The 16,653-nt window shown below is 40.8% G+C and overlaps 1 protein-coding gene across 1 annotated transcript in view; it reads left to right on the top strand.

Annotated features, from left to right (window-relative positions):
* Positions 1-16,653, top strand: part of dnah1 (dynein, axonemal, heavy chain 1) — a 28,240-nt gene that overhangs the window by 6,151 nt on the left and 5,436 nt on the right. Inside the window, exons 15-66 of the mRNA XM_014341169.2 lie at positions 132-251; positions 342-424; positions 516-657; positions 1,056-1,211; positions 1,308-1,506; positions 1,619-1,872; positions 2,109-2,321; positions 2,409-2,573; positions 2,672-2,793; positions 3,022-3,127; positions 3,287-3,466; positions 3,544-3,684; positions 3,806-3,969; positions 4,077-4,190; positions 4,262-4,450; positions 4,542-4,647; positions 4,796-4,909; positions 5,000-5,149; positions 5,607-5,693; positions 5,802-5,988; positions 6,063-6,154; positions 6,230-6,384; positions 6,467-6,644; positions 6,734-6,928; positions 7,027-7,146; positions 7,226-7,384; positions 7,509-7,607; positions 7,693-7,833; positions 7,944-8,104; positions 8,206-8,363; positions 8,586-8,759; positions 9,157-9,335; positions 9,642-9,872; positions 10,053-10,249; positions 10,428-10,563; positions 10,720-10,928; positions 11,007-11,178; positions 11,797-11,988; positions 12,092-12,202; positions 12,353-12,538; positions 12,650-12,841; positions 12,965-13,132; positions 13,237-13,428; positions 13,655-13,786; positions 13,969-14,094; positions 14,191-14,310; positions 14,928-15,077; positions 15,176-15,336; positions 15,524-15,749; positions 15,902-16,097; positions 16,209-16,360; positions 16,446-16,642. Of these exons, the coding sequence (XP_014196655.1) occupies positions 132-251; positions 342-424; positions 516-657; positions 1,056-1,211; positions 1,308-1,506; positions 1,619-1,872; positions 2,109-2,321; positions 2,409-2,573; positions 2,672-2,793; positions 3,022-3,127; positions 3,287-3,466; positions 3,544-3,684; positions 3,806-3,969; positions 4,077-4,190; positions 4,262-4,450; positions 4,542-4,647; positions 4,796-4,909; positions 5,000-5,149; positions 5,607-5,693; positions 5,802-5,988; positions 6,063-6,154; positions 6,230-6,384; positions 6,467-6,644; positions 6,734-6,928; positions 7,027-7,146; positions 7,226-7,384; positions 7,509-7,607; positions 7,693-7,833; positions 7,944-8,104; positions 8,206-8,363; positions 8,586-8,759; positions 9,157-9,335; positions 9,642-9,872; positions 10,053-10,249; positions 10,428-10,563; positions 10,720-10,928; positions 11,007-11,178; positions 11,797-11,988; positions 12,092-12,202; positions 12,353-12,538; positions 12,650-12,841; positions 12,965-13,132; positions 13,237-13,428; positions 13,655-13,786; positions 13,969-14,094; positions 14,191-14,310; positions 14,928-15,077; positions 15,176-15,336; positions 15,524-15,749; positions 15,902-16,097; positions 16,209-16,360; positions 16,446-16,642 (8,249 nt within the window). The remainder of the gene's footprint in view (positions 1-131; positions 252-341; positions 425-515; positions 658-1,055; positions 1,212-1,307; positions 1,507-1,618; positions 1,873-2,108; positions 2,322-2,408; positions 2,574-2,671; positions 2,794-3,021; positions 3,128-3,286; positions 3,467-3,543; positions 3,685-3,805; positions 3,970-4,076; positions 4,191-4,261; positions 4,451-4,541; positions 4,648-4,795; positions 4,910-4,999; positions 5,150-5,606; positions 5,694-5,801; positions 5,989-6,062; positions 6,155-6,229; positions 6,385-6,466; positions 6,645-6,733; positions 6,929-7,026; positions 7,147-7,225; positions 7,385-7,508; positions 7,608-7,692; positions 7,834-7,943; positions 8,105-8,205; positions 8,364-8,585; positions 8,760-9,156; positions 9,336-9,641; positions 9,873-10,052; positions 10,250-10,427; positions 10,564-10,719; positions 10,929-11,006; positions 11,179-11,796; positions 11,989-12,091; positions 12,203-12,352; positions 12,539-12,649; positions 12,842-12,964; positions 13,133-13,236; positions 13,429-13,654; positions 13,787-13,968; positions 14,095-14,190; positions 14,311-14,927; positions 15,078-15,175; positions 15,337-15,523; positions 15,750-15,901; positions 16,098-16,208; positions 16,361-16,445; positions 16,643-16,653) is intronic.

Below are 16,653 nucleotides of genomic sequence, written 5' to 3'. Positions count from 1 at the left end.
AATAACTTTAATTGCTATTTATTTATTCATTTATTCATTTTTATTTATTTTTAAAGACATCCTTAAATTCAGCTTGAAATGACATTTTTCTTGTTTTTCTCTTAAATTTTGGTTATTTTTTTTATGTGTAGGCATGTGAAGAATGTGAAATTATTAACAGAAAGCTACGTGAGAAACCCTTTGGCATCGAGGAACTGAGTGAAAAGAGGCAGTGGATGAAACAAATCCCAGAACAGCTTAAGAGTTACAAGGTCGAATGGGTGAAGTGGGTGTTTCTGTAGTACATATTAAATTAAGAATTACTTTATGAATCCATCCTTCTTTTTCTCATCTGCAAACAGGAACATCTTGCCAAGACCTTGTCAGACTACGAGCTCATAGAAGAATTTTTCCACTCTCTTCCCAACAATGATGTCAACAAAAAGTAAGTGTATGATTAGCGTTAGTTAAAAGGGAATTTGTTTTAGATACCTTGTAGGAGACTTTGTGAGATTTATAGTGACTTATCTGTGCAGGTGGAAAGCCATTGAATGGCCACAAAAGATAATCAACCAAATGGAACCAGTAGCCACCCAGCACTTGGAGGATGAGGAGTGCTTCCGCAAGATCCATCTAACTGAGCAGAGCAACTTTGAGGAGGATTTAGCTAATCTACAGGTCAACTCAATCGACTATATTTTTTACTTTTAGCTTTTCTTTCCAAGCTCCTTAGACTACGATGACCTGGATGACTGAGAACCTTCACAGACTTTTAGCTGGAGGTTTCTTCCTGTTAAAACTGAGTTTTTTATACCAAATGTCGCCAAGAGCGTCTTCAAAGGGGGTCATCTGTTTGCTGGAGTTTTGTCTGTATTTTTGTAGGGTCTTTACCTTACAAAATAAAGTGCCCTGGAGCAACTCTTGTTGTGAATTGGTGCTACGTAGATAAAACTGATTTGAATTGTTTTTTGCTTTATTAAGCAGACACTTAGAGCAGCGCATGTGTCCACTATATGACAGAGCTTCTAATTATACTGATGTTGCATGGTTCTAAAGTAGTCACTGTATGTTTCTAGATGATTGTTGCTAGGTTTGCGAGCCATGGAGACATTGATCATGCCCATGAGATGGCCAACAAGGTCAGGCAGACAGGCAAGCAACTTAAGGAGTGCCAAACTATGGCCCAAACTTACAACAACAGGGAACGCTTGTTCGGCATGACAGTCACAAATGTAAGTAAAACAGTGGCTCGGGTTAAAGGATTTTTGTGTGATTAATTCAAAAACTAAAGAGTATCTATTTATTATGGGCATTAATGTTTATTACAGTATGACCGTGTGCAGAAGCTTGTAAAAGACTTCCAGCCTTATAGAGATTTATGGACCACCACCTCTGATTGGCTGCGCTGGAGTGAAAGCTGGTTCTGTGACCCACTGTCTTCCATTGATCCTGAGCAGGTTGAGCACATTGTCACTGAAGCCTACAAGACCATCCACAAATGTATTAAACAGTTCAACGACATTCCTGGTAGGTGATACGTGTACCATTTAAACTTCACAAAGCTGTGCCTTCCATTTCAAAATATGACTGACATTGTTGTTTTTTAATGGGCTTTTCTTGGTGTCTTACACAACTCTAGACTGCCAAATGGTGGCAAATCTAATTCTCAGCAAGATTGAGGACTTCCGTCCTTACGTCCCTCTAATTCAGGGACTAAGGAACCCAGGGATGAAGAGCCGCCACTGGGAGATGCTTTCAGAACGCACTCAAATTAAAGTCATGCCTAAAGCCAACTTGACCTTGTCTCACTGCCTGGAGCTTGGCCTACAGAACTACGTGGATGACATAGCTCAAGTGGCCGAGGTGGCTGGGAAAGAATACTCTATTGAACAGGTGCTGCTGAACAAGAATCCTTGTTTAAACTGTTTCATATAGTGTTTGTAAAAAATCTTTTTAATGTTGTGTCTTTTTTTTTTATCATCTGCAAAATGTAGTTCAGATAGGGATGCTTCTGCTGTTTTAAAGCACTAGGGACTCTACTCATTTTGGCTATGTACACTGTCAGTGTGTGATTTTTTTTAGCTAAAACCGATGCTGCTTCCTCTTTTCTCCCATACCTTTTCACCCAGGCTCTGGATAAGATGGAAAAAGAGTGGTCCACAGTAGTCATTGATGTTTTGCCCTACAAGAACACAGGAACTTACATTTTAACGAGCCCAGATGAAGTGTCTCAGTTGCTCGATGACCACATTGTCATGACACAGAGCATGTCCTTGTCCCCCTTCAAAAAAACATTTGAGGCACGAATCAACTCCTGGGAAAGCAAGCTCAGAATGACTCAGGTGCACAACATAGACACCTATCAGCTGTGGAAGTCTTGTGATTTGTGTTTCTCATGTTGTGCTGCTGCCCTCTTTTGGTGTATACAGGATGTACTGGAGGAGTGGCTGATGTGCCAGCGTTCGTGGCTGTACCTAGAACCCATATTCAGTTCTGATGACATCAATCAGCAGCTGCCTACAGAAGGAAAAAGATACCAGCAAATGGAGCAAAATTGGAGGAGTATTATGAAAAGTGCCTTTAATAATCGAAAGGTCAGAGAGAGGCTTAGAGTTCTGTGTGGAACTAGAGAATACTGGTGGTTCACAAGTTGTTGTGGACTATATATGATTGTTTTTGTGAATGTTTCTAGGTGATCGATCTGTTTCCAGATGCTCATCTACTAACGCAACTTAAGAATTGTAACGGACTTTTGGAACAGGTGCAGAAGGGTCTCAGTGAGTACTTGGAAACAAAACGAAGTTTATTCCCCAGGTAAGACACAGACAAAATAGATCAGCGTTAAAAATATATATATTTTTAAATTAATTATTTATTTTTTTAATTTTACGTGAAGAGCTTTTGTAAATCAACTTTTTCTACATGCCGTCCCAAACAGTGAGGAAACCCCTCAAAACTGCCTTTTCCTGTTTCCTGTTATAAAGATTTTGAGTGTAGGTAACAAAGTAACTGTTTTGATGCACCCTAAATATTTGCTTGTAGGTTTTACTTCCTGTCAGATGATGAGCTCCTGGAGATTCTGTCCCAAACCAAAGATCCCACTGCAGTTCAGCCACACCTGCGTAAATGCTTCGAGAATATTGCACAGGTTTGCTTTGGCTCACTATTACATATTAAGACAACATCAGAATCAGAATACTTTATTGATCCCTGGGGGAAATTATTTTTTGTTACAGTGCTCCATAAACATGTGCAAAACATGGCTAAAGTAGTTAAGTAATGAAGTTGGATTTCTATCGTTTCTTAGCTTCAGTTTCAGTCAGACCTGCAGATCACACACATGTACTCTGGAGAAGGGGAACAGGTAAAACTGTTCTTTCCAGTTTGTCCTACTGGTAATGTGGAGGACTGGCTGAGGGATGTGGAGAAGTCTATGAAAGCTACTTTAAGAGATAACATTGACCGGTCACTCAAAGACTACCATGAGGTACATGAACCTGAATTTTATTGTTTTTCACACGTAATAGGCATTTCAATAAGATGCTATGTGATCTATTTTCTCAGCAACCACGTGTAGAGTGGGTGTTATCATGGCCTGGTCAAGTGGTGATAGCAGGCTGTCAGGTTTTCTGGACCGCTGAGGTGTCAGACGCTTTGGAGAAGAGAAACTTAGCCACTCATCTTTATCCCCAACTACAGACACAGGTGTGGATGTGATTTAGACTAGCCAGTCAAAAATATTGCCATTTTATTGCTCTCATTGCACTGAACACTGTTCACACGAGAGTCTAACAACCTTGTTAACATTCTACCTTTTTTTGTGAAGTTGGGGGACTTGGTGAAGCTTGTGCGAGGACAGCTCTCCAAGATGCAGCGAGCTGTGCTGTCTGCCCTTATTGTCATAGAAGTCCATGCTAAAGATGTGGCAGCCAAAATGGTGGAGCAGGAGGTCTCAAGCATCAATGACTTTGAGTGGATCAGCCAACTAAGGTTTCCTTCTTATTTTGCTGTTGTTTTTACTTCAGTTCCTTCATGGGGTAAATGTGAAACATTGTAGGTGCAGAAGGAGTGTTACATTTATGCGATGCTGTTTGTAGATACTACTGGGCAAAAGGTGATTTGTACATCCGCGCAGTGAATGCAGAATTTCTGTATGGCTACGAGTACCTTGGTAACTCTGGGCGGCTGGTCATCACTCCACTCACTGACAGGTAAAGGTTACTCTACCCTGCTTTTAACTGAATATTATTCACCAGTTTGAACACTAATCTGGCTTTTTTAGATGCTACTTGACCCTGACAGGAGCTCTGCACCTGAAGTTTGGAGGGGCACCCGCAGGTCCAGCAGGCACAGGAAAGACAGAAACAACTAAAGACCTTGGAAAGGCTCTGGCGATCCAGACGGTAGTTTTCAACTGTTCTGATCAGCTGGACTTTATTGCAATGGGCAAATTTCTCAAAGGACTGGCCAGGTAACAGCTTGTTGGTATGACACAATGATTCAGCTGTTACAAAATGTAGCACCGTACATTTGTGATTCCTTATCTGGCTCACACTTTGTAGCTCTGGTGCCTGGGCCTGCTTTGATGAGTTTAATCGTATTGATGTTGAAGTGTTGTCCGTGGTGGCGCAGCAGATCACCACTATACAAAAGGCCCAGCAGCAACGGGTGAGAAGCTGATTGCACTTTTTTACACTTTCACACCCCCCTACCTACCAGCTACAGCTTTAAGTATCACTTAAATATGTATACATATATATTACCTAATTCTTTTTATAAAAGATAATTATGCATGTTATGTATGTTATTTTTTTAGGCAGAGAGGTTTGTGTTCGAGGGGGTAGAGATCCCTCTTGTCCCCTCTTGCGCGGTATTCATCACTATGAATCCTGGTTATGCTGGCCGCACAGAACTGCCTGACAATCTCAAGGTTTGACATGATAACTCGAACTTAATTGTGTCATTGTAACACTGAGGATAAGCTGATGAGGTTCAAAAAATGAGATCACATCTTCCACAGGCCCTGTTTCGTCCCGTGGCCATGATGGTCCCTAACTATGCGATGATAGCTGAGATCTCCCTATACTCATTTGGCTTCAGTGATGCCAAAGTTCTCTCCAACAAGATCACAACAACTTTCAAACTCTCCTCTGAACAGCTGAGCTCTCAGGTATGAACTCAGAGGAGTCTTCATACCTCCTCATAGATGCTATAAATGGCACCACCAGTGTCATTTACAGCAGAAAACTGAAACGATTGTATTTTATGCACAATCTGCCACAGTTGGGAGTGATACACTACTCTCTACCAGTGAGCATTTTTATCACTCATTGGTAGAGAGTCTTCAAATTTTCTGCTTTTTTCTGGTAATTTTTTTGTGGTTTGTGTAGTTTTGCTTTAATATTGATGTTCATGTTGTGTTTGTTGTTTACTAAATGATGAGAACAGCTAACTAAACTGCAGTAAATCTGGTCAGTTTGAACAGAAATTCATTTTTGTTTTTATTAGTTTTTGACTTTGTAAAATTGGCAAATAGGACATTAAACTGTATGTATGTAGTATGTATGTAGTCATAATGTTACAAAGAGTTGAACTCTGTGATGACCTTTGTGTTTTGTCCTGTGAAGGATCATTATGATTTTGGTATGAGAGCTGTTAAGACTGTGATCTCAGCTGCTGGAAACCTAAAAAGGGAAAATCCGAACATGAACGAGGTGCCATTATTTTTTCTCTTGTGTGTATCTAGAAGTAGAATTGTGAGCTGTGAAAAATCTTTTGATTACAAATTTAAAAATGATATTATTTTACAATCTGTCCTGTAGGAGCTGATTTGTCTTCGGGCCATTCAAGATGTCAATGTACCAAAGTTTTTACAGGACGACCTGAAGCTCTTCAATGGCATCGTGTCTGATCTTTTCCCCAAGATAAAACAGGAGCCGATCAATTATGGCACACTGGAAGAGTCCATTCGTAACGTCTGCACCGCGAAGAACCTCAAAGATGTCGATGGTCAGTGTTTCTAAAAGTGTTTCTTTTGTCTTTATTTTTGAATGAGTTAATAACAGAACTGGTGGGCATTCCAGGGTATATTAATAAGTGTATTCAGCTGTATGAAACCACTGTGGTGAGACATGGCCTGATGTTGGTGGGACCTTCTGGATCAGGGAAAACCAAAGTGAGTCATTTTCATGTTGTTCTTGTGTTTAATGTTTTTGTGTTACTTTATCTTAATAAACACTGTGCATTTTAGTGTTATGAGATTCTAGGTGCAGCAATAACAGCTCTGGAGGGCCAGCCCTCTGTGAGCGGTGGTGTTTACGAGGCTGTTCAAACATATGTCCTCAACCCAAAGTCAATTACCATGGGACAACTTTATGGAGAGTATGACCTGCTCACACATGAGTGGTAAGAATTCCCCTTCTGACACGATTTATAGAGGAGTTTTAAAAAAGGCACCAACATTTTGGATTTTTTTCCACCCGTGTAGGACAGACGGTATCCTCTCGTGTCTTATTCGCCAAGGCGTAGCATCTATGGACCAGAAGAAAAAGTGGTACATGTTTGACGGGCCAGTGGATGCTGTGTGGATTGAGAACTTGAACACTGTCCTGGATGACAACAAAAAGCTTTGTCTCAGCTCTGGCGAAATCATTAAGCTCACCGACGTAAGATGAAGGTTTCGTTTTCCCAACCTTGGGTTTTCAGTCAGTCTGTTATCTCTTCACCAATTTTGTTTTGCATCTTTCTCGAGTAGGTAATGACCATGATGTTTGAGGTGCAGGACCTGGCAGTTGCATCTCCGGCTACAGTGTCTCGCTGTGGTATGGTTTACTTGGAGCCAAGTATTCTGGGACTCACCCCTTTCACAGAGTGCTGGCTGAGGCAGATTCCTAAAGCCCTGAAACCATACAAAGAGATGCTCAGCTCTCTGTTTGACAGGTTTCTGCAGGTAAAAGAGTAGTCAACATAACTGAGACAGTATAATATTAAAGCTTCTGGCTGTTACAGTGTTTATAAAAACAGTTTAATTCTCTGTATTTTATTCAGGACTCCATTACATTTGTCCGCACTTCAGTAAAGGAGGTCATCGCATCTCTGGACAGCAACCTTACCTGTAGTCTGCTTAAAATGATGGACTGCTTCTTCACTCCCTTCAATATTAAAGAGGTTTGTGTCAATCTTGGCTGTGTCAGAATGTCTCTTATAATACTCATCCTTCCCTCACAAGTCTTTCATTATTGTTTAGGGTGAGAGGCCACCACCTCAAGCGAAATTGGACCATCTAAAGGAGCTGATTGAGCCCTGGTTCTTTTTCTGTCTGGTGTGGAGTGTAGGAGCCACAGGAGATGCAGCTAGTTGCCAGCGCTTCAGTGCGTGGCTCAGAAGCAAAATGGCAGAAGAGAGGGTCAGCTTATCATCTTTGCTTTGGCATCCCAGACACATTGAATATATATTAAGTATAATATATGTTCACTGGATAATTTTTGACAACAGTTTATTTCAACATTGTAAATGTATTTCTCCTTCAGATCAACTTGTGTTTTCCAGAAGAAGGCTCGGTGTATGACTACAGACTTGATGATGGAATAAGGAATCAGGATGGTGACGATGAAGATGAGGGAGGAAAAGTAAACGAACAGAAATTTTTGCATAGATGTTAGATGAAACTATCGCTTCATTTTTTGCTGAGTCAGCCTTTTTTCTGTACTATAGGTCCAGTGGGTCAGCTGGATGAAGTATGCAGAGAGTGTAGTAATCACCCCAGAAACAAATTTTTCAGACATTATTGTTCCAACTGCAGACACAGTGAGAATGTCTTTCCTGTTGGATATGCTTTTAACCAACAAGAAACCTGTGAGTGCAGCTTCCTGTGATTAAAGTAATTTTTAAGGTTTTCAATGGAAAGTTGAAAATGTTGAAAAGATTAAAACAGTTTAATCTGTTTAATGTGTGTGTGTTTCCAGGTGCTCTGTATTGGGCCAACTGGCACAGGAAAGACCCTGACCATGTCAAATAAGTTGCTAAATAGCATGCCTGCTGAGTATATCACACACTTCCTCATGTTCTCTGCCCGCACTTCAGCCAATCAGATTCAAGATTTCATTGACAGCAAAGTAGACAAAAGGTACCGAGATGTGTTCCAAATTAAACCAACTAGATATTTTCAGCAAGGCAACAATATCGCTGATCCTCGCCCTTTGATTGGTGCATGTGCTTGTGTGTCAGGTGGAAAGGTGTGTTTGGACCTCCAATAGGGAAGTACTTTGTATTTTTCATCGATGACCTAAACATGCCCATGTTGGAGACCTATGGTGCTCAGCCTCCCATTGAACTGCTGAGGCAGTGGATGGACCACGGAGGCTGGTACGACAGGACTCAGATAGGTGAGAGCTTTTAGCCTATTTCATGTTCTCACTTTTACTGTTCCCAGGAATATTTCTGTGTAAACATTTGAACCTTTTAGCTTCATTTTGTATTAATTGCCTAGTTGTACCATCTGAGGACATTCTTACAACATTGATCGTTCATGTTCCAACACTAAAATTTGTGTTTTATTTCAATATTTTGGATCAGAAATGAAGCGTTCTCTTTTTGTTGGTACACAGGGACTTTCAGGCAACTAGTGGATATCAATTTTGCCTGTGCCATGGGACCCCCAGGTGGAGGGCGAAACCCGATAACTCAGCGCCTCACACGCCACTTCAACTTCTTGTCGTTTACTGAACTGGATGATGCCAGCAAGAAAAACATTTTTTCTACCATTCTAGGAAGTTGGATGGGTAAGCAGAACTACCGAGTCCTACCACTGGGTTTGAATTTAAGACCACATGTTAACGTTATGTTAGTGAATGCAGGATAGATATTAGCCTAAAAACCTTTCTGGCTCATTATTTGTTCTCTTTCACATGGAAATATGAATAAAAAGGAACCAGGCAGTGAGTTTAGGGATAGAGAAAATGGAAATGTTCCTAATACTCAGTCAGTTTTATACGTGTTTCTTTAATACAAAAAGAACTAAAGTGTTTTTGAATTATGGTCAGGTAAAACAGCTCAATTGTTAAATGGAGGATTTTGGAAAAAACAAACTTGGACCAGTGCTTTGTGAAAGTCTTCCAATCTAATGCATTTCTTTATTTCTCTGTGTGTCTCTCTATCTCTCTCTTTTTTTCCTATCAGCACCCGTACCAACAATCCAGCCACTGAATGAGTCTCTTGTAGATGCCACTATCCGAGTCTACTCTACCATTACCTCCCAGTTGCTCCCAACTCCAGCCAAATCCCATTACACTTTCAATCTCAGAGATTTATCCAAAGTCTTTCAGGGCATCCTCATGGCTGAAGCTAGAATGATAGAGGTAAGTCTGACATGATTAGTTATGTTGGTAGTTATGATTAAATAGTCATATTTATAATGTTGAATACGTTGTAGGTCTATCCTTTCGTTTCCTAATGTCACATGACTTTACTCTTTACTGTAACCAATGAAATAAGTAATGTCATTACATTATAGCACTTTAAGATCGACCTGCAAAACTCAGACGACGGGACTTACAGATATGCGCAGAGCATTAATAATTCAGTGGCAACTGCTGAGATTATTTTAAAATCCCAAGTCCAAAGTTAGCTTTTTTGTTTGGGTTTTTTTTGCTTGTTTATTTTAGGATAAAGTACAGCTGCTCCACCTGTGGTACCACGAAAGCTGCCGGATTTTCCAGGACCGCCTGGTGTGTGATGAGGATAGAGAGTGGTTCAAAGGGGTCCTGAAAGACTGCATTGAGGAATTTGACTGCTGCTTTGAAGAGGTTGTCCCCTGCCATCCTGTTTTGTACGGAGATTTCATGGATCCCAGAGCTGACCACAAAGGCTATAAACTCATAGATGACAAAGAGAAGGTGAGCGCTGTTACTCCAGCCTTAAAAATTGTTTCGGTGGATGATTTTTTTTTTTCTTTTCACTTTTTCAAACAGCTGATTTATAATCATGGATCTTTTTCTGTTGGCCTCATGAATGTGTTTTTGTCCTTTCAGCAGAACTGATTTTAATCTTGTTTTTCTTTATATGAAATTGTCTAGTTGGTAAAAGTAATGGAGGAGTACATGGAAGACTACAATCACATCAGCATGACCAAGATGAAGCTGGTGCTCTTTATGGACGCCATTGAGCACGTGTGTCGTATCAGGCGGATCTTGCGGCAGCCCCTAGGCAATGCCCTGCTCCTTGGAGTGGGTGGCAGTGGACGCCAGTCACTCACTAAGCTGGCCTCTTATATGTAAGATTCCTATCATTCTTATAGCTGAGATGTATTTGAGATGTAGATTCAGTAACATACAACTATCAGCCTTTGGTTGCTTTTATTTTACGTTAAAGTTTAATTGTTATAGAAACATGGAGAATGTGCTCCAATCATGTTGTGGCTCAGCTTTCACAAAGCATTTGTTCATACTCAGATCAGAATATGAGTGTTTCCAGATTGAGCTCTCTAAGAACTATGGCCACACTGAGTGGAGAGAAGATATTAAAAACATCATGTTCAAGGCAGGCCTCCAGAACCAGCAGATCACCTTCCTCTTTGTAGACACACAGGTATACTGCCGCACATTCTTACCACCTGATATTCTTGACTGTATAATAAGCTGAAGAAACTACATGTGTGGATATGTACTTTTACGTCCTACGCAAAACCTGAGTCAATTTTTAAACTCACTGTTAAAAGTTAACTGTTAAATGTCCAATCACCAGATTAAGAGTGAGTTGTTCCTGGAGGATATCAACAGCATTTTGAATAGCGGTGATGTGCCCAACCTGTATGCATCAGATGAGCAGGAGCGTATCCTGATGGGAATGAAGCCAGTGGTGCTAGACCTGGGCCACCAGCCAACTAAAGCCAATCTTATGGCTGCCTACATCAGGAGAGTTCGCAGCAATATTCACACTGTTCTCTGCATGAGGTTAGTAACGCTGAGTTTTAATGTGTAATCTCCCTTTCCTGCTGCTTATATTCGCATTCTTCTTTTTTTCCACTACAGTCCCATCGGTGAGGTGTTTCGTGCACGAATGAGGCAGTTTCCTTCACTGGTGACGTGTTGTACCATAGACTGGTTCAGCACTTGGCCAGAGGAGGCTCTCCTGGCTGTGGCCACATCATTTCTTAGTGAGATACCTCAAGTGGAAGCAAACCCAACTGCCATGAGGGGACTGGTGAGAATCCTGGATGTAGACAAAGCCAGAAAGCGCTATGTTCAAAGTATATGTAATAAAAATAAGACATTGTAGCAACCATGGTGATAGCTTTCACACATTTAAACATGAAGCCAATTTGCCACCGGTGTTAAGTTTGAGAGTTAGCATTGTATACTTTCCTTTTTCATGGGTTAATTGATCATTTTTATTCCCTATATAATCAGCATCTGTCTTTATGCTTTCTTTTTTCACATTAAGGGGCAAATAAGTAAAAAAAAAAAAAAACCCATCCTGCTCTGTTCTAAAATCCTTCATTATTTCCAACTATGCACAAAATTGTTCAGACCTAAGAGATAAAAATGAATCGTTTGGAAATTTTAGGGAAAATGTACAGTAATCTGAAAAATGACTCTTAAACTGTTACGGGTTTGTGTTTTGCTGTGCCAAGAATCTGCATTTCTGCTTCTGCTGTTTGGATTTAGAGCAAATGTAAACGTTTCTGATGCATTAATATACACAAAAAGCAGCTTCCAGGTCTCTACAACACAGTTTTATCCTTTGATTTTGTAAGGTGACACAAATAGCTACACTAGTGACTATATTTTTTTTTTCCTAACTGATTTTTTTTTTTTGTAGACAACAATGTGTGTGAGGATTCACCAGATGGTGGCCAGGAAGAGTGAACAGTACATGGCTGAACTCTCTCGACACAATTATGTCACACCTAAAAGCTACCTGGAACTGTTCAAAATCTTCTCAGATCTCATTAGACGCAAAAAACAAGAGCTGTCTGGTTCTCGACAACGCATGAATACTGGTCTGGAGAAGGCAAGGCATTGTATAATAACAAGAAAATTCATGGTTCACGGTTTAAATTCATGCATTTAATGAGAAGTCTTAGTTGAATGTTTGTTATATGATGGTCCCGTAGCTTCTTAGCACTGCTGAAGGTGTGAGTAAAATGCAAGAGGAGCTGGAGACCATGAGACCTCTTTTGGAGGAGGCTGCTAAGGACACTAAAGTTACCATGGAGACCATTAAAGTAAGAAAGCATTAATGTAGTTTTCTTGACCACAATACAGTCAGAGTTAGAGCAACCAAATCTGGGACCAGTTTCTTTTGTTCAGCATTGTATGAGGTGTGTATGCTTTGTATGTGTATGTTGAGTGTAATTCTTACTCTACATTACTAGAAAGACACAGTGGTTGCAGAGGAGACCCGTAGGTCAGTGCAAGAAGAGGAGGCAAAAGCTTCAGAGAAGGCCCGTGTTGCAGGAGCCATTGCAGCAGATGCTCAGAGAGACTTAGACGAAGCTCTGCCAGCCTTGGATGCCGCCCTGGCCAGCCTCAAGTCACTCAACAAGAATGATGTCACTGAGGTCAGGGATTATGATAATGACTGGCTAAGATATTTATCACATATCAGATATGTGCAGATGTACAGTATCAGTATCTTTTTAGTTGTTTTTTGTTTGGGGGGGTTTATATAGGTGCGAGCCATGCAGCGACCTCCTCAAGGTGTAAAGCTGGTTATTGAAGCAGTGTGCATTATGAAAGGCATCAAACCCAAAAAGGTACCTGGGGAGAAACCTGGCACCAAGGTTGATGACTACTGGGAGCCTGGGAAGGGTCTGCTCCAGGACCCTGGAAAGTTTCTGGAAAGTCTCTTCAAATATGATAAGGTGTAGTATGTATTGACGAGAACGTTATTGTTGACTTTCTCAGATTTGAGTTTATGCTTCAAGTTTCAGTGTTTGATGTTTGCAGTGTATTAAAAGCAGCTTTTTCTGCCTCCTATACTGCAGGATAACATCCCAGAGAATGTGATCAGCTTAATCCAGCCATATATAGATAATGAGGAATTTCAGCCAGCTTCCATTGCCAAGATTTCCAAAGCTTGCACTTCCATTTGCCAGTGGGTGCGAGCCATGCATGCATATAACTTTGTGGCGAAGGCTGTGGAACCTAAAAGGGTAAAACTGTGTTAATTATTTATGTGTGACATACAATTGATATAGTAATATGTCTTTCAGATAACAGAGTCATCAAAACAGTAAATGTGTAAATTTGCATGCAGATAGCTCTCCAGGCAGCCCAAGAGGACTTAGCAGAAACCCAGCGAAATCTGGATAAAGCCAAAGAGAAACTGGCAGGAGTTGAAGCTGGGATTGCCACTTTGCAGGCCAAGTACCAGGACTGCCTAGCTAAGAAGGACGAGCTGGACAATAAGTATCAACTATGTGAGGCTCGCCTCGTCCGAGCAGACAAGGTCAGACAACCGGGAGTAAAAATTACAGTTACAACCCACATGGCCAAATCAAGCAGTTAGAAACAACACATTAACTTATATAGTAATGCAATTGTTTCAGTCTATATACTAAAACTGTTTGGAACATATACATAAATATGAAAAAATAAAACAACAGAAAGCAGAAAGGTTTACGATACCAATTACTATGTGTCCTTAAATGTTAGTCTGTTTTTATATTTCCCAGCTTATTGGTGGATTGGCAGATGAAAAAGTGCGTTGGAAGGAGACAGTACAACATTTGGATTACATGATCAGTAACGTAGCCGGTGACATGCTTCTGTCTGCAGGATATATTGCATACTTGGGACCCTTCACTGTAAGTTTATCATAATAAAATGTTGCACTGTATCTGTCTATATTCCTCACTTTAGCATGTCTCCATCTGGTCCTCTCCCACAATACAATATACTGTATATGCAGTTATCAATGAAGCATAATTTGTGTGTTGATTATTTTTGTTTTTGTTTTTTTGTTCGTTTGTTTCTTTGGGGGGGGCAGGGAGAGTACCGAGCAGCCATGGCTAAAGAATTGCTGAAAGGTTTCAAAGAGCTGGGTGTTCCACACACTGATGTACCCAACCTGGTCAGCACTCTGGGAGATCCAGTGAACATCCGCACCTGGCAGGTTGGAGGCAATTTATTTATAGGAGTGCCTTATTTTGTTTTTTTAATTTGACTTTTTATTGTGTTAATGTTATTTTTTATTTCTATGTGCCTGTAGATAGCAGGTTTGCCCAAGGACAACCTTTCTGTGGAAAATGGTGTGATTTCTCAGTACTCTCTGCGCTGGGCCCTCTTCATTGATCCTCAGGGACAAGCAAACACATGGATTAAAAACATGGTGAGGTCAAACTGTGCTGATTATGTCAAAACTTGAGAGAAGAAAAAGAGCAGTATTTGGATATACACTGCCCAAAAAAGATAAAGGAACACTTTAACATACATTTAACTATACAGATATTTACTTGGGATTGTGTTAGGAATTACAGGATGCCACATTGTTTGATGGAAATGAAAATGATTGACCTACAGAAGGCTGAAAAGATGAGAAGGGGAAGATGTCAATGGCCTCTACCTGTAAAATTATTGCTGTTTTTGCCTCATTGACCCTCCAGTGTACCTGTTGTTAGTGTCATTAACACCAAAGCAGCTGAAACTGAAACTGACCCCAACCGCTACTTAACTGACCACATCAATATCCCATAAGTTTAACTATCTTGATGCTATACTCTGATTAAAAAGTGTTCCTTTAATTTATTTTTTTTAATGTGATATGTAATTATATGATCAAGTGTCAGTATCATAAAGTTTCTAGTGCACATAATTAATATGTTAACAACAACATCACAGGTACCTGTAGTGATGTGTAACAAACTCTGGACATATTATTAACACATACATGCTTAAATAGATTTTTGATTTACTGCTTACTCATAAATGTTTCCTGTGGTCACCCAGGAAAAGGACAGTGGGTTGGAGGTTGTGAAACTCAGTGACCGGGACTTCCTGCGCAGGCTTGAGAATGCAATCCGCTTCGGTAAACCCTGCCTCTTAGAGAATGTGGGGGAAGAACTAGATCCTGCTCTAGAACCTGTCCTTTTACAACAGGTGATTACTCACACACCTGCTGCAAACAAACGGTTCTTTTTATTTCAGTGTTATTCACCTTTCTAACACACCACTATGTTTATCTCACACCTATTAAGACTTTTAAGCAGCAAGGCCATACTTTACTGAAACTGGGCGATTCACTCATCGACTACCACGAGTCTTTCAAGATGTACCTCACAACCAAGCTGCCCAACCCACACTACTCTCCAGAGTTTTCTGCCAAAGTCACACTCATAAACTTCACCCTGTCACCCAGGTAACACACATTTTAATTTTAGTATCTGCTGTGATTATAATTTATTTAGTCCATAACTGAAAAGATTGGCAGGATGTTAAAATGTAATTGCTTGGACATTGTCCTGAATCCTGCAAACCTGTTTCTGTTAGTGATACTTACTCATACGGTCTGAATTTGTGGGACTGTGCATTCTATTTATATTCAGTGGTCTACAAGACCAGTTGTTGGGGATGGTGGTGGCTAAAGAGCAGCAAGACTTGGAGGTTGCAAAGAACCAGCTAATCACCAGCAATGCCAAGATGAAGCAGGAACTGAAAGAAATTGAGGATGAGATACTGTTCCGACTCAGCTCCACAGAAGGCAACCCTGTGGACAATGAGGAGCTCATCCGAGTGTTGGAGGCTTCGAAGATCAAAGCTGGAGAGATCAAGGTCAGGCAGTGGAAAAGTTTTGTGTCCAATATTGTATATCGGGGAAGTGTTTAAATAATTTTCTTTACACCCTTGTTCATAAAATGTTGGTGATGCATCATTAAACTTTTAAGCCACATTTGCTCTGTTTTCGATGTTGGGGTTTCTGGCAGGCTAAAGTGAAGGCAGCAGAAAAGACAGAGCAGAACATTGATGCTGCCCGTCTGGAGTATGTCCCTGTGGCTGTGCGTGCACAGATCCTCTTCTTCTGCGTGTCAGATCTGTCCAATGCTGACCCAATGTACCAGTACTCTCTGGAGTGGTTCCTGGGAATCTTTTTGTCTGGTATTGCCAACTCTAGAAGTGCAGGTAGTCAGCAAGATTATACACTGAACTACATGTGTGAAGATAACAAAATCACAAGAACCAGATGTGAACAATGTTATGGTAGCACCTTTTTTCTTGACATGTTTCACACAGACACAGTGGAGGAGAGAATCTGGAACATCAATGAATATTTCACCTTCAGCCTCTATGGTAACATATGTCGCAGCTTGTTTGAGAAACACAAACTGATGTTTGCCTTTCTCCTGTGCGCTCGCATCATGATGAACGACAAAAAGATTGACATGGTGAGTAACGGCAAGAAGGGGATCTGTCATCTTCTTTAAGCAGCCTAAATACACGTGATGAAGCTGCATCGCCTCCTTTTGACAGGTCGAGTGGCGCTACCTGTTGTCTGGAGCAATGCCTGTCCAACAGCTGGCCAACCCAGCAGTAAGCTGGCTGTCAGAACGTGCCTGGCAGGACATTTTAGGCCTCAGCACTCTGAAAAATTTTTCTAACCTGGCGCAAAGCTTCCCTGAACATCTGGAGGGCTTCAAGAAAATCTTTGACAGTAGCCAGCCTCACAGGCATGTAAAGC

Source organism: Haplochromis burtoni, unplaced genomic scaffold (genome assembly GCF_018398535.1).
Source record: "Haplochromis burtoni strain Fernald_Lab_line unplaced genomic scaffold, NCSU_Asbu1 Contig_12, whole genome shotgun sequence".
Taxonomy (NCBI): Eukaryota; Metazoa; Chordata; class Actinopteri; order Cichliformes; family Cichlidae; genus Haplochromis; species Haplochromis burtoni.
This window is presented reverse-complemented; position numbering and strand designations above follow the sequence as displayed.